General features: G+C 42.1%; 2 protein-coding genes across 2 annotated transcripts; both read right to left on the bottom strand.

Annotated features, from left to right (window-relative positions):
- Positions 1–1,171: 1,171 nt before the first annotated feature.
- slc16a4 (solute carrier family 16 member 4) lies at positions 1,172–15,551 on the bottom strand. The gene is made up of 9 exons (XM_084016044.1): positions 15,494–15,551; positions 11,503–11,635; positions 11,171–11,303; positions 10,878–11,021; positions 10,542–10,703; positions 9,747–10,400; positions 5,279–5,490; positions 3,151–3,244; positions 1,172–1,485 (listed from the first exon to the last, which is right to left on the bottom strand). The coding sequence occupies exons 2-9, from the start codon at positions 11,617–11,619 to the stop codon at positions 1,277–1,279; spliced, it is 1,725 nt and encodes a 574-aa protein (XP_083872170.1). The 5' UTR covers positions 11,620–11,635; positions 15,494–15,551; the 3' UTR covers positions 1,172–1,276.
- A 2,833-nt stretch (positions 15,552–18,384) lies between these two features.
- lamtor5 (late endosomal/lysosomal adaptor, MAPK and MTOR activator 5) lies at positions 18,385–20,950 on the bottom strand. Its single transcript, XM_084015535.1, has 4 exons — positions 20,812–20,950; positions 20,660–20,721; positions 19,459–19,576; positions 18,385–18,702 (listed from the first exon to the last, which is right to left on the bottom strand). Exons 1-4 carry the CDS (start codon positions 20,844–20,846, stop codon positions 18,642–18,644), a joined length of 276 nt encoding a protein of 91 aa, XP_083871661.1. The 5' UTR covers positions 20,847–20,950; the 3' UTR covers positions 18,385–18,641.
- Between the last annotated feature and the right edge of the window lie 1,449 nt (positions 20,951–22,399).

The following is a 22,399-nucleotide window of genomic DNA, read 5'->3' as shown; positions in this document are numbered from 1 at the left end:
TTATAAAGTACAAATGGAAGGAGATGAGTATGAAATTCGTAAAGAGGATTAGAAAATCTTCAAACTTTGAACATTCTGTCTACAATATCAAAAACATACGTGTCCTAAATGAGCTTAACATTTCAATATTGGAATGGTGTGTCTATATCAAAGTATGCTGAAGTCGTTGATAGACACAAACACACATCCAGAGTATTAAGAATAAAGATATAAATATGATAATATGATTATAACCTCTATATTCTAGCACATGCCATATAATCTAGCCTTGTGCCCACAATAATCTTGTGGAGGCAAGAGATTATTTTACTGAAGCAGTTGCTGCTTTTTGGCTTTGAAGAGCAGGTTGCATGTTGTATCATAGAAGCAATTAAAAGGGAAAATCTGCCACCTTCTATGTGGATGTCCGACCAGTGTTGATGCCTGATATAGTGGCTTTAAGGACAACATTCTTCCTTGTCCTCTGCGTTTGAATTGCATTACGTTTTCAACAGCAAAAAAAAAAAAGCATCCGAAAATGAGTGCAGAGGAAGTTTTTGGAGGAGGATACATTTAACAGTGTTTTTGCTGACTCGGCCAGAATATACAGCCGAAGAAATGCAGCGGCTGCATTAGCCATGCAGAAAAACATGGCCGGTGGGGGACCCTCCCAGTATCAGGACTCTGTCGATATGTTTCCGCCTACGTTGCCATGAAAACTGACTGGAAATCCACATTAAAAGTTGGCAGACTTTCCCTTTAAGAGTTCGCTCAGTATCTTAATTATCTGGCAGTTGATAAAGTCCGAGGAAAAGTCATGCAGCATAATAACAAACTTGGCCCAAAGTGCATACCAGTGAGTACAGGCTTACAGATACAGGTACAATCTTCCAAAGACATCGGGTGAGAAGTATTTCTTCATGGATATGTGCCATGATTGTATTTTCAATAAGTTATGGTTGCAAAGCAGCTGTTATTAAAATGTGCCGGATGATGTATGTTTCAGTTTGGATGCACGTACCTCTGATAAGAACAAGAAAAGGGAGTAAAATATTTCGCAGAACACTAAAATTTTGGCTTTTTTTAAAAGTTCAACACAATCATCTATTCACCAATGACTACTTCGTGTTCTCAGACACATTACTGCGGTCTCTTGGGCCCATGTTGCGCTCCTGCTGAAAGTGAGGGTCATTCGGGTCCCGACTTTAAGCTGGAGTCCAAGGTTCAAGGTATGCAGGCCTGAGGCAAATTCTGAGCATGCTGGTTCAGGATCGAAGGCCTTCCCTGGGTTTCATTCCTACACAGCGCCGTTCTGCAGCCGGTCGGCGGCGAAGCAGCCGTTGGTCTTACAGCTGCTCTCCGCTCTCTGGGCGCGGGTGGCTTTGTTCCTGTTCTTCCAGCGCTGAGCCAGCGGCTCCATGAACAGGGAGACGGAGGAGAGCAGATAGCAGAGTCCAGCCAGGTAGAAGGAGCAGTCGTACGTCTGAGTGTAGTCGTACAGGAAGCCTGCAAAACACAAACGCACAACACTCTCATCACAGCACCTTTCATTTATAGCAGCATCACTTTATTTATGGATCATACTGAGGAGAAGGGGTTTCACACTATATCATTTGTGTGTGTGTATAAACATTTTTAAAACTGGGGCTGAATATTGTCAGTGATTTACAGGTGTTCATGGACTTTCAATAAAAAGGCAGAATGAGTTAGAATCACTTCACATGCAAATAGACTTTTTAGTTTTATTTCTTAATTTCTTTTTGTATAAATAGTGACATTTTTTTTTGTAATTATCAATAGAAATCTGTAAATTCCTGCCCATTTGCCCGAATGAATGCATCGAAAGTCAGCAAAAAAAAAAAAAAAAGAAGAAGAAAAATGCATGGAAAGGTCGTAAGTATGTGATAAAAAAACAAACATGTCATGTATAAAATACCATAAAAATGTATGTGATAAAAAGACAATATGGTATTCCACGAAAATAATTATATAGTCATACATTTAAAAAAAAATGCCTTGTATGTCAGGTAGTAGTTTCTTTAATAATGGATATTTAATATTCCGAAAGTAAACCCTTCACTTTTACACTCGTCATACGTCTAAATGAGTACGGTGAGGGCCTGACTTCTGTGTTCTGTATCCTGCAGGTGTTATTGGTCTTCTTTACACCAGCCACGTTGGCATTTCCCTTTTTTACAGCGTTAACAGGCCGTTTGACATTCCAGCAGAGAGCGGATGTGACAACAGCGATGTTATCACACAAGGCGGGGACGTCGTTTGCCTAATGTCTGTTTCTCACTTGAACGGCAGGGATGGTAAACAGAGCCACGCGCTATTTATGCACGACCCTAAAGGGGTCATTAGTCACACTTCAACCCCCGAAATCCATAAGCTTCCCTGAAGGGATTGCACAACACCGTGGACACGGGCCATGTCAACCGGTTCAAGGGGAACACCCCCGTCTAACTGCCAAACGTTCTCCCCAGAATACCTTGCATATTTGACGGGTGGGTGGACATACATTTTAATCACAATGAGACGTGCCCAAGATCAAGTATTCAATCTGAATGTCACCCTGTTCACATGTCATACAGATGACTGATGTCTTTGTTTTTTTTAGGTGACATAGACATAGTTCATCGTCCTGCCCCAATCTAATCTAACAAAAGACTGGAACAAAACTGGAGCAATCTGCCATCACTTAAACAAAGTGAGTCGAACCCAGCAACAGACACAACGCTGTTATTCTACTTCTGCTTCTAGGCTCGATGAAATCTGACCCAGTAACCCCGATATGCATTTTTTTTGTCAAAGCAACCCCGAAGTCTGTCCCAGTCTGCATTTAGAGGTGCACCAACTAACTATAGGCGGTGTTTCAGGTTTCACACTCCATAATGACTTCATGCACACAGACACACTGCAAGGAATTTAGGGGCCCCAGGAAAATATGTGCCACAACAACCCCCCCCCCTAAAAAAAAAAGCTGTATTCATAAGAAAGGCACTCACTCACTCTAACCTACACACCATAACACCTCGCCCTCCGTGTAACCAATCACTCCAGAACGGGAACGTCATGGCCGTCCGTCCCACATGCGGTGCATATGTATGGGATTGTTATTGTTAAAACGTGTCTCGACTCGAAGTCTTTTCCATGACGTGATCCACTCACCTGCCAGAGGAGGTCCTGTGAGGCAACCCAGGCCGACAAAGAACATGGAGAAGCCCATGGAGTTGTTGAGCTTCTCCGCCCCGACGAGGTCGACCTGAGGAGCAAAACAACACATTCAAACCTGGGGCGCTCCATCTCCTACCTCATTTGCATAATGGATCATTTCCAAAGCATACGCAGCATGAAAACAAACACCTGCAAACTAAGGCAAACACCAACTAAAAACAGAGGCTGACTATTATGCAAATAGTCATCAAGAAATTGTTATGTAACCACCGCGTTTGGAAGCATCTCATCTGGCACCTGACGATGGAGCAACAACCTGCAATCAATCCGGCAATCCTTTCGTTTGTATTTGAAATACTTTTAATGCACATGTCTGTCAGCACAATGCAGGGAAAAGGGCATCTAAGTTTACTTCCTTGGCACTCCCTAAGTTTAAGTAGGTGAGATGCCATCACGCTTTTGTCTTCTCTCATCTAGATAATCTTGGTGAGGTTTGCTTCAAGGATACTCCTCTTTTAGTGCGTGAGAAGACGAGATAATGAAGCCAAGTTCTCATATATATAGAACATACAAACTTCACAAAAAAAAATGACTTATTGTGAATTCAATCAATCAGAGAGTCCAATTACTGACGGGGCCTTTCTCGTTGAATTAAGTCCAGACTAATAGTTTAATGAGACTGTGATTGCTGTGATTGTGTTAAAAGTCAAAAGATGATTTATTGATTTTTTTATTCTTAAGAATCATTGCCTCATTGGCATCCTGCCTTTAATGTGATTAAGAAGCGACAGAGAGGAGTAGGGCTGGGTGATTTGGCCTAAAAATAAAATCTAAATGTTTTCATTATCTCGTCATTATTGAAATTGAAAAAAAAAATGTAAAAAATTAATAACTTTAGAGTTTTGTACAGTAGATGATAATGGTCATTTATGGTAGCATAACTTCCCAAGGGTCTACGCATTTTATTTTTGTAATTAATATATCACAACCTGTGACAACAACTCTGGCTGTTGATGGTTATTGTTGATTTTATTTCTATGGGCCAATCGATCGGGCTTATACATCAGATCCAGGTCCAGATTAAAATATCTCAAAATCTATTTAATGGATTGCCATGGAATTTAATACTGTTACTCATAGTCTCCAGTGGATGAATTCTACTGACTTTGGCGATTCCCTGTGTTTTCTTTTAGTGCGACCAGCTGGTTACATTTCTGACTTATTCTATGGGATATTTCAACATTTAATTAATTGATTGGTTTATCTCCAAATACCTCCAAAACTATTCCCATCAGCCTCTGCTTTACTTTGTGGTTAACACTAAATGGCAGCCACCTGCTTAGTAACAGCGTGTTAGCATTGTTATTGTGACCATGTTAGCATGCAGATGTGAGTGGAACTCAAAGGACCACTTTGCCTAACTACAGCCTCACAGAGAGAAGTCTGGTATTTTGGTGCTTCAGTGGGAAAGGAGGCATAGACTCGTGGGAGGTTCATTGAAATTAGGCAACGCAAAGTGAGCTGTTGGTATTTTGTTGGTGGATTATGTTTAGATGTGGGTCAATTTCAGCCTGCATATCATCATCAACAGCCAGAATTTTTTTTGGAGCAAATGCACGGCGTTAACACAATAATGATGTGTAATGTCCACAATGTAAATGGACAATTTCAACGCCCCCCTGTCCGCCCACTGTGGTATTGTGGGAGTGTGCATTTATTATTCACCAAGAGAAAAACACGAAGGGATGCTCACACAGTCCGTCCACCCAAGAGCTGCTGTTTTGCACTCGTCACTGGGCTTGGTAATTAAAAGAGCCCCCTTGTTTATTCATTAATTTAAGACAAATGTTTGCATGAACAGCTTACCTGAATAAATGGATGGTCACTTTAGCAATTAATTGGAATTATGTAGTTGAACCAATTGAACAGTGTCTCCATTTCATGACAATATCAACCAAATAAGTCCACTTATTTCAATCCAGGAACATTGAATTGAAAATTACATCAGTTATTTTCTAGAGAATTACATAAAAAAATGGGACCTGTGAAAATGTGACAACCCTTCCCAGTAATAGAGGGTAATTTGTGCATAGCCGTGTTCAAACAGGGCCGTGTCCCTTACCAGAACGGGCAGCAGCAGAGCCATGTATCCACCGCAGAAGATGGCAAAGAAGACGGCGTAAGCCATCAGCAGGATGTAGGAGGTGGCCATTGGGGAGAGCAAGTTGACCACGCCACAGAGGATCAGGTAGGCCTTGTGGTAGTGGTACTTATGGAACAGGTTCCTGTCTGCCACCCAGCCCGAGGCCAGCTGGGCGATGGTCTCTGTGATACCTGCAACGGCGGCAGACAGGTGAGGCTTATCAATGTCAAAGTACAACCGGAAGATAAAGATTCTTCATCTTCAAGCCTTTTATGTAGTTTTAAACGCAACCAGAATCCCTTTGAGCGTATCGTTGATACACAGTAGATTGTCTTTGTTAAATGAAGTAAAGTCAAATATTCCTGACTGTTTCTTTAAGGAAGGGGTGAGAGACGAGAGCCAGACTGGGGAATACAATGAAATATTTAGGCATAAGCTGCTCTTTGGTAATGGAGTTTTGGATGGAACCCAAAAAAACAACAGCATTGCTGCTCTCTTCACCTTCTTAGATGAAAATGTATTTAATAATCATGAAGCTTCACATTTCATATTTAGAACAGATCCAGTCTCCAGCCACAGACGTGCAGTTACCAGAGTTATTAACTGAATAAACAAGCCCTAGAAATAAATAAATCACTATTGCAAAGAAAATGTTCAAACCTTTTTTTGTTTGTTTATTTTTAAGTTAGAGTCAGTTCAACCAATATTTTAAAAAGAAAAAACAACAACAACCATATGGTGATGGTATCCATCCACACAGATGGTTTGGTCCAGGCTGAAATATCTCAACTAGACGATGCATTGAAATATCCTAATCACTCTAATGTTGCTACTGTGAGGTTCACATTAACTATCTTCACAGCTATTGGATGGATTACATGAAAGTTTTATACAGATCAGACATTTATGCCCCCTCAGGTTGAATTGTTACATTCTCATTGTGACCATTTAGCTAAAAGCACCGCTGTGCCTCAGTAAAGCCTCACAGAGACGCTACTGTGGCTACAGGCCCTCCAGTCTCTTTTGTTTCAAAAAGTTTCAGCCCCCTCCATTAACCTGCCACACTGCCGCCTGCCCTCCAGTCACACGCAGATATGTTTTCTGAATGATTCATGTCCTAAAACTATACAGTGTATCTGTCCTTTTGGGGTGAAATATTCCTGGTGGGACACTGCATTCTGACCTGAACATGTCAAAGTCAGTCATGACACTGTTCAGTTCTACTAATCTTATGCTGGGAATCACACACAAAGTTACATGTAGGGACATGCACACATTCCAATATCCTAATGCAGTAAATTCATAAACAAAAAAAGGGTGTAGGAGGCAGGTGTGTGTGTGTGAGAGAGACAGAATGTGGTGGAAAACATGGCTATTTCAAGTCTGAGTCGTTTGCTTCCTTTTGAACCAGTTCTCCAAACAGTGGGCATTTGGACATAACTGCTAACATCTGAATCACAGTGGCAACACCCAGGAAAACTACTCATTATGCGCTCCATCCCATCTGATTGATCGTCTGCTCCATACGGGTATGATGACTGGGCAGATATTTGCTGTTCTCTGCTGAGGTCAACTGGAAACGTGATAGGCAGAGCAGGAAACTGCAGTGGTGTATTGACCGCCGCAAGAATAGCTACGAGCAGGCAGCATTGAGCCACTGATCAATGGAACAAACTGGTTCTATGCAGATCAGAGCTACCCATCCTCTTCCCAGCCTCTGCACCACAACTGCACAGGGTGTGATGCACAAAAAAAAAAAGAATATTCTGCTTAATATGCACGAGTTTGCACACAGCATGTGTTGCCACAAATGCCGATGTGTCTTCGATTGGAGTGAAGGTCAAATCAATTTCCATAAATCGACACATGGATGAAATGAATGAGATCGGCTACATCGTCCCCTCTTCCAGGCTTGGAATGAGGTCCACATGAATAAACGATGAAATGCCTCGTCAGTGAACACCCCTGCGTTTCTTACATAACGGATTCCGGAGCATCTCTCTCCTCCGAGGTTAGAAAGATGACATGAGGCAGCTGTACTGTGTTTATGTGTCCTCCTCGAGCGACCCGAGACTGTGTCCTGGGGTGTCCCTGCTTGCATACAGACGAGCTGCGAGTTTGTTTGTGTGTTTTAGCCTCAGCAGGTTGGTTCAGGCCTGCAGCTGTTCTCGTTCAAACTCAGTACACTGCAGCTTAAACGTGGCCTCTCCAAGTAGCACCTTGCCAGCTGCATCGGGGACATTATGAGTTCTCAGCAGCGCTGACGGGTATAGAAGGTGGACACTACGTGGGCATTAACAGACCATCAGCGGGGCATGGAGAGCTGCCATTCTGTTTGCCACAAAGGGGAACATTTTGTCACCAGATTAAAGCAAATGGTTGTAAAAAGAGGCATGTTGGTTCTCCCAGCTTCTCTGAGGTGGCAGTTGGCTTGTCTTGCCTCCTCTTTTGTACGCATTGCCGCCTCAGTGCTCCTCTGCAAAGTATCAGCCACTTTAGAACTGGACTCAAACAGAATTGGGAGCCCCTTTTGTCCCCGCGCCAACAACTTTGTCAGTTAGGTGTTGCTTAGCGACTCCGGTTCGCTCCAGCGTTGGTGGACGAGGGGTTGACGAACAGACCGAGCCGGGCGATAGTGCCTCCCACAGCCCGAGTCAATGGGCCGCTATGACAAGCGCTGGGTCGGGGGAAAGAGGGACAGCGGGACACTGCGATTGTGGCTTTGTGGTGTGGGTGGCACCCCGCCTCTCTAGCTCTAGTCTCTCTTTCAGTGCACATGACCAGAGAACGCCATGGGACAAATGTGTCTGAGTCAAAAGAATCTGTCAGTCTTGCGGCTCACTGGCACCGGTCGCTGCCGTGGAGCTCAGAAGTAACAACACGGCCGTCAGGGAGACATTCAGACATCTATATCCTCCTGGTTTTCTTTTACAGCCCCATAGAAAGAATGTGCAGATTGGTTTACGAGCCCATAGAGCATATTCATCAGTTAATTTGAGTGTATTTTAGTCCTGTGTCATTTTACACAGCGGTGTTATTTGACACCAATCTTGGTTTCAATCCTCCAGCATGGGTGGTATCCAGCTGCTGACAAAAGGAAGTCTACATACTGTAGATTAAAAGGATTATTTTGGGACACTGAAACCGTCCTTTAAGGCAATCCTAAACCATTTCCTCAAAAGTGAAAGCACTGATAGATAAATCAATCAATTAGTTTTAATTTCACACTGAATAAAATGTATGCACCTGTCTAAGTGTGTACTATAGCATGTTTCACACTGTCTTCCTTCATTACATCCAAAACAAGAAGAACCGGTGTGACCATTTAACCGTAATTATTTGTATTTAAAAGACACACCTTTCGTCAAAGGTGACATTCTCTCTGTCAACTGATGACTGACTATGAAACTCATAAACAAGCATGTAACTCATAAACATTTGACCCGTCTGGAGCGTTTCAATTATTCACAAAGTCTGACGAAGCACTCTTAAAGAATTACATGCACATGTGGTCAAAATGTTAATGCTGTTTTCTGTACATACGGAGCGGCCTCCTCAATGGCATACTGCTGAACCCACCCGCTCTGGCCAGTGGACCAAAGTTCAGCTTTTATGTAAGCACATTCATTACATAAGACTGCAGTCTGAGCAGCTCACAAATAATTAATGCCTAGAAGTTGACAGAGGACTTTTATTTTTGCATCGCTTCTTAAACCCAGTCTTGAAAGAAACCTGGGGTTCTGTTTTCACAGTCACTGTGAAAATCCCTGCTGGAAGCCGCATTCAAAGGCGAGCGGCAGCAGCACACCGTCGGTCAGATTCATGAAGAGTGTCAGGGTGCCGACTTTGTGATTTAATGCTAATTTCAGACGCCGTCAAATACGGAGTGTGTAATTCAGATTAATTGATCAAATCCACCAGTTTCAAACACTTTAGTGCATTTAAGAAGAGAGTATGACGAAACCTACTACTATTAATAGTAATTCATACGTGCTCACCAATAAGTTTGGTATACGAACATTTGGTTTTAGACCTAAAACCTGATGAAGGTGCAGAAGGAGACCCAGAACCCAGAAGGAGAGGTCTTTTAAAAAAAGTATTCCTCAGACAAATGGGACTTAATTGGAACGTTCAAAACTATAAAGGAATACTACAGAAACTCATGGAGAGGTTATTAATTATATTGTATATGTGACTGGCTGTTTTTTATTTTATTTTTTTGTACTTTTACTGTTTAAATGATGACCCGAAAGACGGCAATAAGACATCTTTAGGATCCTCTACTTTGGACATAACGTACAAAGTAGGACGTCTTATGGTAGACATCTTATTAGATCAAGTTGTGTTTTGGGAAACAACCTTGTTCCAACAAGACGAAACCTTTTTACTGAAGATGTACTGAGATCTTAAACACATAGTAGGTAACGTTGACCAATGTGTGTCTCACCTGCCACAGAGATGATAAAGGAAGCATCCATGGCGTCGATGCCCAGGGTTCTGGCTCGGGCAGACAGGTGGAAATAGGGGATGAAGTAGGCCAGCTGGCTGAACACCAAGGACCAAGTGTAGATACAAAAGAAGGGGTCTTTTAGCAGGGAGAAATCCAGTACTTTGGCTTTTCTGACGGTCACCTCACTTGGCGTGCTGGCGTGTGCGGGAAACCCAACAATGGTGGACCCATTCATGCTGCCATTGACCTCCGCTGAGCTGTCTGGAGTTGTGGGTTTACACTGACCCACCTCATGGTGGGGCTCATGGCCATTCACACCATTGAGGACCAGTCTGGTCAGTTCAGGGTTCACCGACTGGTCCTGGAGTTTCTGAGTACATTGGCCACTGAGGTTCTCAGTGTCACCGTGAGGGGTGAGGGGAGGGGATGGGAAGGAGTCTGCTTTGGAGATGCCGTTGGACAAGTGAGAGGAGCCGTTCAAGCAGCTCTTGGTGTATTCCTTCTCTGAGGAGCTCTTGAGGGAGATGGCAGGGCTCTTTTCGATGGGAGATGAGGTAGGGTTCACGTTCGGATGCTTCACGCTGATGGGTCGCAGAAGCATCCCAGAGGCCACCAGATTCAGCATGAGACCTCCAAGAATCAGGATGGCACCTGCAAGGGACAAAGAGAGATCAGCAACCAGACAGTCACCTTCTACGTGCTGTATTTCTACCAACACCAGAGAACATTCTCACATACATTATGTATACATGTATGTTTTGCACCAATCATTAAAAGATGTGTCCTGCATACCTTGCCAAGCATACTTGTCCAGGAGCAGCTGAGTGAACGGAGCCAGGGCAAAGGTCAAACCCATCCCAGAGCGTCCGATTGCATACGCCGTTGCTAACCTCTTGTGAAAGTATAGCGCTGTGACCACTGAGAAGGACTGGTACAGTAGAGCGAAACCAATTCCTAAGAGGAGTGAAGAAGGTTAATAACAATCAGACGCTGTGTCTTTCACAGGATTGTGGGTAGATGGGAGAAATAATTCATCTAGACACATGAGTTTAGCTTTGCGGTTTCAGAGACATCTGCAGGTTTGGGTCCCATTGAGGCATTTTCGGCTTACCACAAATTTCTACTCACCAACTACCACGCCCATGCTGATGTAGAGGAACACCACACTGTTAGCGAAAATACTCAAGAGGAAGCCTCCACTAACCAGGAATGCCCCGGTGATGGAGGTTACCCTGGGTCCAAACTTGGCACAGGCCACGGAGGCAAGGGGCGCTACAGAGGACAGAGGAAGCATGAAGACGTAGAACATCTCAGTGTAAAGACTGACTTCAAATTGTAAAATATCATTATCTGTTCATCTACGAGCCAGTGTGTCAACGCCGATCTGCGTCGGACAGAGTCGGCTTCTTCCTGATACAAACCTCCAGACAGACGCAGACTGGACATGATGGATCCGATCCAGCTGATGCTCTCTGACGAGCCTCCAAAGTCATCTTGGAACGCCACAAAGAAGATCCCAAAGCTCTTCAGCGTTCCCATCACTAGGACGTTCACCTGCACACACACGCAAATACATATAAATACAATTTTTGTGTTCTTGTTACAGGCTTTGCTCTACAAAATACACATATGGAGACTTAGGAAGAGGAGTCTTTCCGCTTCCATCATCATATTGGGAACTTGTTGAAAAAGACCAGAAGCCACATCATTACCACATTATATACAAGATAATAAACAACTGAGGTGGAAATACCAGGAAGCAATGCAGCACCACCATCCACCCCCAGCCTCCATCTGGAGGATCCTGATACTGGATCTCTTTTTCCTTCTCCTTCTTAGTGGTCATGGCATCCTTCCTGAACAGGTTCATGTCTGCCCAGGTTTCACTAGGAGAGAAAGAGACAAGAAGAGGCACAGAAGACACAGATCAATAACTTCAAAATCTCACAAGCTGCCTAATCAGAAGCATGCGACACACACACACACACACACACACACACACACACACACACACACACACACACACACACACACACAATATATATATATATATATAAATGACATAAGTGATATATAAAATTGGTTTTATTATGATTTTCTTCCTGTTCGTGCTTTTCCTTCAGTGAACTTTACAGAAAAGCCTGGAACAAAAGTTAATCATATCACGGAGCTGTGAAACATGTCTGTTACAGTGCAGCTAAACACGGTTCCTTTTCCACCTCTTATTACAGATGCTGCACTGGACTCAGTGTCTCGGCAGTGTTTACATTAAATGCAAAAGTTCAATCACATGCCTCTCGAAGCTTCCTGTCAGCATTTAACAGCGCGTCTTCGGCATAATGCACTAAAGTTTGATTTGGTGGTGATGATGTTTTAACCTGCTGATATTTCAATTTGTGAAACAAACAAAACGACAACAAAAAGAACGAGAGGCCTGTGACAAGAAATTCACTCTTAAATCATTTGAAAACACACAGTTTTATTTGGGAAGGGGACTTGAAGCTACATAACTATTCCATTAATCCTATTGTTACGTAGTCAGGTTACAGCACAGCTAGGAATAATAATTTAAAAGTTATTTAAATTCAAGTACGATGATGATGAAGATGAAGAGACATGAAGATGATGACATATGCAGTTTGATGTACTGGAACATGGCAGAGGGAGACAAACATGGTTATAATGGATTACTAAGTGGATTTATCATTAAATGTTTCTTTAGCAAAATGTCATGTTTGGTGTGCACATGTTCTGAGACGCTGTGTCCACACACGTGTGTATTTTGTGTGTGTGTGTGTGTGTGTGTATTTGCATGTAGCATGTGTGGACTTAAGACTGCAGCTTTAGGAAATGAACCTGTGCTCCTGTTGTGAGGTGAATGAGGAGCGACCTGCCTGCGCTACGAGCCAGCTGTACAGCAGTTTGTCTTGGCACCCCAACATGCAACGCGTGACCTTGACTTTGAGCCTTTCTTGGAAACATGTTTCCAAAGGATCCTCCTCTCAACACTGTGACTTTTCTAACGAGCCTTGTTCAAAAGAAACGTGCAAGACTGTCATCCTGCATGAGCCACAAAGGCGTCAAACATGGACAAATAGAACACACATTTTCAGAAAAAATACTGGTCAATATTAAGCTTTTAACTATAATAAAGTCAAAATTTTAAAAATAAATAACACCTTTGTATCACGTCTATTCTTCAGGACAACAAGGGACAAGTAAACCTCCTCCTCTGATACTGGAACACAGTGACACACTGTCTGGTGTCAGTGGAGCTGAAGATACCCATGCAGTCAGAAGACCCAAGTAACGTGGGCGTAGTTGGTGTCAATACAAAGATACAATATGATATTGTCATTCTGCTGTGGGATAAATCGATGTGATTAAAGCAGTTCATGTCCAACGACACACAGTCTGCATAAAACCTGCAGAAATCAAGGCAACATTCGCCTCAGATGCCGGGAAAGCACGGTGGAAGGAGAGTGCGTAGTAAACCTGTGTTTATCAGCGGTCTTGTGTAGCCTGCATCACTAACTCAGTGCCACTAAGACATGTATAAGAAGCAGGGACCACATTAGGCAGAGAGCACAGAGCGGATTAAAAGGGGAATGAATCGGGCCAGTGTACTGCAAGGAAAGTATTTCCCCCCCATGTGCTGTACACACGTTGTCCTCAGAGTGTGCTTGAGTGCATGTTTGTGAATGTGCCGGGGGTCTGAGGGTTTGAGCGATGGGGGATTGGAGATCAGAGCTTTGTAGTGTGGTATTACAGTCTCCCTCCATCGATCTGATACATTTCTCTAATCATCCTTAACATCAAGTGCATACCTCGAAACAATCAGTACAAACGGCACCACGCAACGGATTAGCTGCCTATAACAGGCTCAGAATTCTTAGTTTATCTCCCAAAAGTAAATATTCATGTCACTGAACATGTCCTTGTGCCGTTGTTTACAAACATGACAGTCTAAATGCTAAGACATGCTGTCATTATAACAGTTTACCCTGTATATACCTGATGTAAACCATGAATGAGGTAATTGGAAATTGCAAAGTGACACGTTAGTGTATGTGGGAGATTGATTGCAATTGGACGGGATTCAAATGTACGCCTTTACATTACATGTAGTAATTTGTTGTTGGTCTGACAGACCGTGTTTGCGATACAGAGAAGAAAAAGCAGCACTGCATACCACAAATAACCACAAAAAAAATCAGAACTGTGTCTGAGCTCACACATTCCCTTCATATGTGAAAGTAAGTGAAAGAGAGCAATTCAGGACACGTTTACAAGAAGGCTAATAGACATGTTTATGTGCTTAACTGGTTATCGCAACCGGTTCAACCATTTTACATGGAGATTGAACATGTCGTTATGACAGACAATTCTCATCCAATTTAATTCGATTTTAATAAGGTTCCTATGTGAATAATGTCCTGATATGACCTACACAACGTTTATAGAGCTATAAATCCGAAACATACTTCCAGAGGGGAAAAGCACCCAAACAACCAGTCCAAGTCGGTGCAGAGAGCCTGAACTGAGCAAACTGAAAACAGAAGTCTTAAAGGGGCCTTGTGAAGTTTTCTCTTTAAAGGGACAGTGTGTAACATTTTAAGCAATTAATTAGCTAAAATGAATATCTTCATTCATAAATAGGTACTGATAAGTTTATAATTACCTCCGCCAATAATCTGATTTATCCTTGTGAGCAAAGAATTTCTTATTTGTGTTTACGTTGGACAGGTAAGTCCTCAGGAGGATTCTATGGTTCCGCCCTGTTGAAAACTACAACCGCCGAGGAGGGACATGACACCTAAACACATTCAGAGCCAGGAGATCACATCAGCGAGTGCCACTTAATGGTTTACATCAGGTTAATTACTTATACATGCTCACGCATGTTTGTTTGAAATATCAACCTCATCACCTGAAAGAATACTGGTGAGGTGGTATTGGATGACATGTTGTCATAGCAATTTCACCACTAGATGGGAGTAATTTCTACACACTGTCTCTTTAAACAAACGTTACAACTCACATTCAGTGTTCGCCAAAACACTTCGTTTGCTTCCCGAATAGCAGGTTGAGAGTATTTCCTCGCCTATGAAACACTTGCAAAGCTTTTTCCAAGTATTTGAAATCCTCCATTGTTTACATCCATGTTTACTAGCTTGCTGGCGCCTTAAGCTGCATATCTTGGCGTGTTTCCACCAACTGTTGATCAGTACAATAGTGTGAAGCTATTGGCAGGAATATGTATTGCATCAACTGTGTGTATGGGCGTCTCCATGGATCTTCTACTTTGGAGAAATAATGAGTTTGATAGATTTTAATAAATCAGGGCCTGAATAATAAAAAAAAAAGCCTGCACACTACTTCACGCCACAACGTATTCAAGGACAACAATCTGATCCTGTTTGGGCCTTCGTCAGAACTTTTTGCCTAAATGAAACTACAAAAACAACATCATGCAGAACAACATCATGCAGAACAACGTCATGCAGAACAACGTCATGCGACCGCTGTGTAGTTTATTTATAACCTAAGATTAGCTTTTCACTTCTGGCAATCGCATTTCCCTGAAAAAAATCATAAACGTAGGGTTCATTTGTGATGATTATCTTGCTGAAAAAAAAACAATAATTTACCAAGTATCTAAATGTAACAACGGGGGAACGTTCAGTGGTTCACTGTCAACCAGAGCAGGGACACGCAATAATACATAAAGCTTGTTGAGTTACCTGTTAATGCTGATTTGGTTGAATGGAGGCTCTGGAGCTGAGGAACAATCTCAGGAGTCCTATTCTCTGGGAGTCATTCTCAGGTCGGTCGAAGGGCACTTCAAGATAATAGCTTTACACCTGCAACGAGAGGTGGACAACGATAAGACACGAGAAGAAGAGAGATGAAACTTGATGCAGGTGCACGCTTCTATGAAACCTGAAACCTGAAAGCAGAGACAAAACCAGCACTGTCTAAACAACATTGTGATTGTAACTTGGTGCCAATCCATTTGGTTGATGTTGAAATATTTCACATTATCACTCAAAAGTTGTCCTCCAGCAATAGTGCTTCAGGCAGCAGGCTGACAGAACAGAAGAATGTTGCTCTTTGTGTTTCAATAAGAAATGATCGCTAATAAGATGTTGGAGCAATTAAAAGTCAATTAAAAGCTGAATTGGGCATCAGGTAGTAAACGAGTCACAATAACATGGCCGACACTGTGTTTCTTACAGACTGATGTGGCAGTAATGGAGATATAGTACCTGAGGTGAATCTGATCATACATTTGTTTTATTCATAACAAAGGTCGAGAAGAAGAAGAATGTTTGCATTAGCGTCACAAAAGATGATGAAAGTTTTTATAATTATGTAAAAAAAAAAAAAAAGTTTTTCAGCAGGTATCTAAATATTTCTTGCCCCTTCACACACAGACGTGCCCAAAATGTAATTATCTGGACATCTGGATCTGAGACGTCTGTGGAGATGACTCTTCAATAGGATGAAAGTAAACATTTATAACACAAATTAAGTTAGCCAGATGTCCCCCAGCCGCTGACCTCTGACTTCTCACCACACCCAGTGCTTGTGGCAACACCTGCAGAAAGCCCTTACACAGCTGTGAAACCAACCCGACTGCTTTTACATGACTGGTGGTTCAACAGCTTAATCCTGTTATTCTGTATCCTGAAAATTCGGTTAATTTACATGACAGGAGCTGACAAATCAAATATCTGCACAGGCACGGAACAGTCAAAACAGCAGATAATTAAAAGTTTGACAGTTTCCATGAGGAATCAGAAATCAGACAAGAAAATGAGCATTCAATGTAAGTCAGGCATATTTTACAAAAAACAGTCAAACAAAGATCCTATAGTTTCACCCCAACAGTGCAAAAAACCTTATAGTTCTTCTGTGAAAGTGTAAAAAAGGGGGTAGACTGAGAATACATAACATTGCTGACGTCACTGTAATAGATTGATTATATGCAGTACACAGAAAAGACCTCGGAGGAATACATCTCCTCCTGCAGCATTATTGTCCTCAAGTGTACCCTGTTTTTTAAACTTTGTTTCCCTCAAAATTACTCTGTCAGCTCTTCTGCAAGATTTGGAATTTTCCTCTGCAATACGGATAGAGTGAACAATAACTGTCTTACTTTAGTCATCAAAACATAATTTTCTCATAACTTTCTTCCCTTGTGTCCGTTCCCTTTATTTCTTTTTGTCAATGTGATTTCATCAATCAAGATAAACCTAAAGTCACAATCCTGAGGCTCCAAATTTAAGAGCACAGCCTCAGTTGTGCGTTAAGTTGTGAGGAAAGGCAGACGTCAGTCCTGAGGGATTGTGAGATTATGTAGTAAAGGCAGGGTGGTTAGCTGCTGAAAGCCCCCCCCCTCCAGTCCACAGAGGCGATCACACATCCGTATTCTTGTTTGGAGAAAACAGGGAGGACGACTCACCGTGTGTAGCTGTGAGCTGGTTGTTATCTGCACTTCACAGGCCTGTTGCATTGTGGCCCTCGCTCAACTGGGCGCTGCTGGGGACGCAAGAGAGGGGCCGTTCAGACAGATGCCACGATTTAGGCGCACACAGTCATTACGTCATTCATTGGACGTCTTTAGGTGGGGTTCCACGATAATAATAATAATAATAATAAAAAAAAGGGACGCAAACACGCACTGACGTGAGTTCAAAGTTTTGAGGCCAAAACTCCGTTTCTGGAGCCACACTGATAACAGTGTAACTTGTGTTTGATTTCTCAGGGGAAAGTTTGGAGTGTCAAAAATATTTGTTTTACCAATTAAGAAAAAACTAAATATCACAATCTAATTGGAATAGACGTTAACTTATAAACTTATATTTAAATATTGTTGAATGTGCAAAGAAGTCCATACCTGAGTTCTCCCTTCGGTCCTCGACGCGCGTGTGTCCCAATTCTTAATTAGTTTAATTTGACGCGTAATTTGGGGTTTTCTCGCTCCGTGGTCGTGCGTCCCAGAAAGCCGTGCGCGTCAACAGTGGGAGACTTTGTGGCACAGAGGAATTGCTGCGGGACCTTTTTCTCCGAGGATGACCGTGCCATAACTTTGTCTCTACGAGCGAGTCCCTTTGAGTTGCATTTCACATCTCAGCCTCAATATCGCTGCTTGTGCAGCAGGGAGCGGAGCCTTCACCGAGCGGAGCCACGTGACAGAGACGTAGCAGTGAACCTCGACTGAGGGGGGGGGAGAAAAAAAAAAAAAAAAAAAAAGCTCTGCGGTCAAAACATCAGAGCCAACCGCAGACTTTACTCCGGTCCTGGTCCCACCGAGATACACTGCATCGGTCTACACTGCGGATACATGCGGCGGACAGCAGGACACCCTGAACAAACACTGCTGCAGGGGATGTCTCCAAATGACACCCCCCCCCCCCCATCCAGAGATGAAAACCAGTAGAAATACACCTGGCGTTCCGCGGATACCTGTTACTACATGCGCCAATCTAATCAATATATGATTGAGATCCTGCTTCATGATGGCAAACCCTGTTTCCCCCCATTTTTAGAGATGGACGTCATTCAGTGACCAAAGAAAATCAATTTGTTGACCATGACACAGAGGAAATAATAAGTACTTGACACCGGAGAAAGCCAAGATTAACTTTATTAAGGGTTCTTTCTCTGTGCATGAATGCCTTGGATTGAAGGATATTTTTATACACACACACACGCAAACACGCACGCACACACGTTCAAATGTTTAAATATGGGATCCAAGTATACAGAGAACACAACAGACATGTGCAAAGTCCAGAGTTGCAAACTGAAGAGCTGTCTGTCATCCAGATTGTGTGATCACACTGATGTACATTTCTTTACGCTAAAAACTTCAAGACGTGGTCTTCAAGGTGCTATCTTGTGAACCGCTACTGTGATGGTCCCGTGACTCCTCACCAGAATGTTTCTGCAACAAAAAAAAAACATACATTCACACAGTGAACAATAATCATTCAGTGATGTGACTTATCAACCATATCAATCTGTCTGTGATTCACCTCCATCATCCGTCATCATTATAGGCATCAGCAATATTCCCAAACGCCATGAATACCTTCTTTGTTTTTGGTATAAATGTGTCATTTAAAAAGCATAAAGATCTACAATATTGAATGTTGGCCTTTAAACTCTAGTTTAAACCCACAGTGAAATAACATGAAGATTATTTGTCAAACTTTGTTGTGACATTTGATATCTGTCCCGGTCTTCAAGTCGTCCATTCACGCCTTGTTGACAAATACTGTAATCCTTCCACACTTAGAAAGCAGCCTACAAGTCACAACAAAGCTGCAGGCTCATCTTCAGTCACTATAAGATCCAACATTTAAAATGACTTCTTTCTAACAATAAGTTAGTCACGGTCACTCAGAAGGTGTTTTGCAAAGTCCAGAAGGTGGCAGCATAGTGACGCAAATGAAAAGTAAACTTCTTTGCCAAAACTTGTAGCACAGTCAGAAGTACAAATAAAAGACACTGGATTTTGGCTCTCTTTCAACTGTTGTTTTCAAAGATGTATTGCTCTCCTCTAAGATGTATTGCTCTCCCCCATTGTTAATCAAAACCACTGCCGACAGATCTCTACATTCACCGAGGTGGAGAGAAAAAAAAGAGGACATGCAAGTCAGTCAAGCAAAAAAAGACAAAAGGCTGTGACAGCACTCACCCTGACTCAGACTCGAGACACACAGTCGGACTGTCTGTCGGGTCTTTTATGAGAGCTGCAGCTTGTTTGGACAAAACTGACACAACGCCACCGTGTTCATCAGAAAGGGAGCCGCGGCCTAGTGATGGTGAGATAAAGAATGTTGGTGAACAGGAGTGAATAAAGGAGCAGTGACTGAACTTTCCACTATTGTAACTTAAATGCATTCATCCATCATACCTGCAACTTCCAGGTGAGAGTTCTCCCACATCCCCCCCCTCCCCAACAACAACACTTTGGGCCAAGAGTAATTTCCTGGATAAGAGTCCAGGAAACCACAGCTCTGTTTTTAACTCTTTGGTTATTAGGCCTAAACAAAGAAGTTATAATAGTTAATTAGTGAGTTCTAGAGGTTTTGTTACCTTTGAATAATATAGCCGTTTCTCCCTGTTTTCTGACTTTGAACTAAGCTAACCAGTTGCTGGCTGTAGTTGCAGATTCCTTGAAGAGCTGCCTGCTCGTTCTCATTTTCTTTGCGTGAAACATTTTCTATGTATGTAGCTGCTGTAGTTGGACTGGATATACACTGCACTTTTACTTTGTGGTTATTTTCTCTGTTAACATATATTAAAAGACAATAACAATCCCAACAACAGTCTGTTCGCCCGGCTGCCTTCACTGCCGTACCACCAATCTACTGAGCAGCTTGCATTTTGTGTTGTAGACTGACAGTAAATGCACCTTTAATTACCCGGTTATTCTATAGAATGTCAGTATAAAGCGAATAAATGTTCACAGAGTCCATGATGACGTCTTCAAATGTCTTGTTTTGTTTGTTAATTCCAAACCCCCAAGTGATCCAGTTTACTATCATAGACAGCTGATAACACAAGTGTTTTTTTTGCATTTATACTTGAAAATGTACTAAATCAAATGTAAAAATATCTCTAACAATCATTTATCTCAATCAACTTGTCGGTTTGGGACATTTTGCAGGACAAATACAGTCTTAAGTTTCAGTAAATGTGCTTAAACAACAAGTCACATTCGGTTATTAAATAATAAATTGACTAATGTCGGCTCAATGTTGTGTAAAACAACAACAACAATGTCATCAGTCGGTTGTGTTAGTGTGCTTTTATTGCAGCTAACAAAGGTGAACCTGAAGGCCAACATGTTCACGTAACAATGAGGTAGAACCAGTAACTCGGTGTTTTCTTACAGCCCAGGTTGTGTCCTTGTTCATCCGTGCAGAGCACACCGACCACAGCTGGGTTCTTCATGCTGCCGACAGAGACACAGACAGAGCTTTACGTCGTCTTTACGTCCCAGGAGTTCAAATACAAACGCAAACACAGTCTCGTATTAACTTACGTATCGTCGAGATGCTGTTCGAGGGTCGACTCCATTGTTAACCGTTTTTAATAACGGCGAAAGTGAAATAAAGTTACTGTTTATAAAGATCTGTTGTTTTTGTGTCCCGCTTCCTCAACGCTTCCGGTTGGAGTCAGCTGACCGTCACGTGCACTACGGGTCTCCGTGAGGGCCCGACTGCACGAACTGAGGTAAAATGATGAACACGACGGGTAAAACCAAAGCCCATGCGCTTTACAGGAAGCGGTACTCAAACTTTATTTAAATGTTTTAATACACTATGGCACTGAATGATGAATTGGGTGTTCAATTGTATATTGTTTATTATTATTGTTAATGTACCCAGCAGAATATAAGGTTATTACAAAAACAAGCTCCAGTTTTAACAGCTGCAAAGTGATAAACACATGCATGCATCAATTATTATAATCCAAAAATACAAAATAGCCTTACTTTATTCTGAAATGGGACATTCTGCATAATTAACCTTCAGCCCAGCATTTGTTTGTGTTTTGAATGCAAGACTTTTATTTGTAAGTATTTTACACTGTAGGGCAAACTTACTGGATCTGACTATCCTACTTCTCCTACCACTGTTTTCTTTCACACACACACACACACACACACACACACACACACATGCACACACACACACACACACACACACACACACACACACACACACACACACACACACACACACACACACACACATCTGCAGCTGCTTTTCTGTCTATTTTTCTTTCTCTCTCCACAGTGACAGAGGTCTCACGGTAACTTCAAACAGCTGTATTCTCATTAACGTGACAACAAGAAACAAAGTAACCGCTAAAACGTCATGACGGTGCCGGTTGGCATAAGTTCTCAGTGCTGTTAGCGTGGTGACTGATCACACAACTCCAATACAACATATTGCTTCAGCTGTGCATTTAAACATGCTGCCAGTGTGCAAAGCAAGCACAGTTAGCCTTTATGATGCAATGTGCCATGCCGCTTTTGCCCATTGTTTTCCCTCTTTATTTAACAAGGAAGGTATACAATTATATAATTATAATCATACTACATAGATTAACTTTGTACCTTTAGATAGATAGATAGATAGATAGATAGATAGATAGATAGATAGATAGATAGATAGATAGATAGATAGATAGATAGATAGATAGATAGATAGATAGATAGATAGATAGTCAGTCATGGTTTATACTGTGAGCTATATATAAGTCCTCATCAACTAAAATCATTGTCTAAACTGGATTAGTTGTGAAATGAAACTCTGCCTGTCTATATTTCACTATTCATATATCACTCTCTTCATCTCAGTCCCAGTAAATTACATTACTTGAGTTATCACCCCCCCTCCCTGAATATAGCATTTTTTAATATTGATAATCCAGTTCCCACTTGTACTCGAGCTTTGCACAGTCACATTAAGATGACTCTCACAATAAGTTGGGGTTATTTATTTCCAGAAGCAGGAAGAAGGTGACACTCATCTGATCACCGGAAACTGAAATCATCCTTAGAAACAAAATCAACATTAACAAACATTATCCAGCATGACGAACACTTTACTTAAGCAATGCCT

The sequence above is a fragment of the Eutrigla gurnardus genome (assembly GCF_963514095.1).
Source record: "Eutrigla gurnardus genome assembly, chromosome: 8".
NCBI classification, from domain to species: domain Eukaryota; kingdom Metazoa; phylum Chordata; class Actinopteri; order Perciformes; family Triglidae; genus Eutrigla; species Eutrigla gurnardus.
Note: the sequence above shows the minus strand (reverse complement) of the source record. Positions and strands in the feature narration are given on the sequence as shown.

Excerpts from the sequence above, each read along its gene's own strand:
- lamtor5 (XM_084015535.1), bottom strand. The coding sequence starts at position 20,846 with ATGGAGTCGACCCTCGAACAGCATCTCGACGATAC. Across the intron at positions 20,722-20,811 it reads GAACAGCATCTCGACGATAC|CATGAAGAACCCAGCTGTGG; the intron begins GTAAGTTAATAC and ends CTCTGTCGGCAG. Across the intron at positions 18,703-19,458 it reads TGTCTCGAGTCTGAGTCAGG|AAACATTCTGGTGAGGAGTC; the intron begins GTGAGTGCTGTC and ends TTTTTGTTGCAG.
- slc16a4 (XM_084016044.1), bottom strand. The coding sequence starts at position 11,619 with ATGAACCTGTTCAGGAAGGATGCCATGACCACTAAGAAGGAGAAGGAA. Across the intron at positions 11,304-11,502 it reads TGGTGCTGCATTGCTTCCTG|GTGAACGTCCTAGTGATGGG; the intron begins GTATTTCCACCT and ends GTGTGTGTGCAG. Across the intron at positions 10,401-10,541 it reads GGACAAGTATGCTTGGCAAG|GTGCCATCCTGATTCTTGGA; the intron begins GTATGCAGGACA and ends TGTCCCTTGCAG.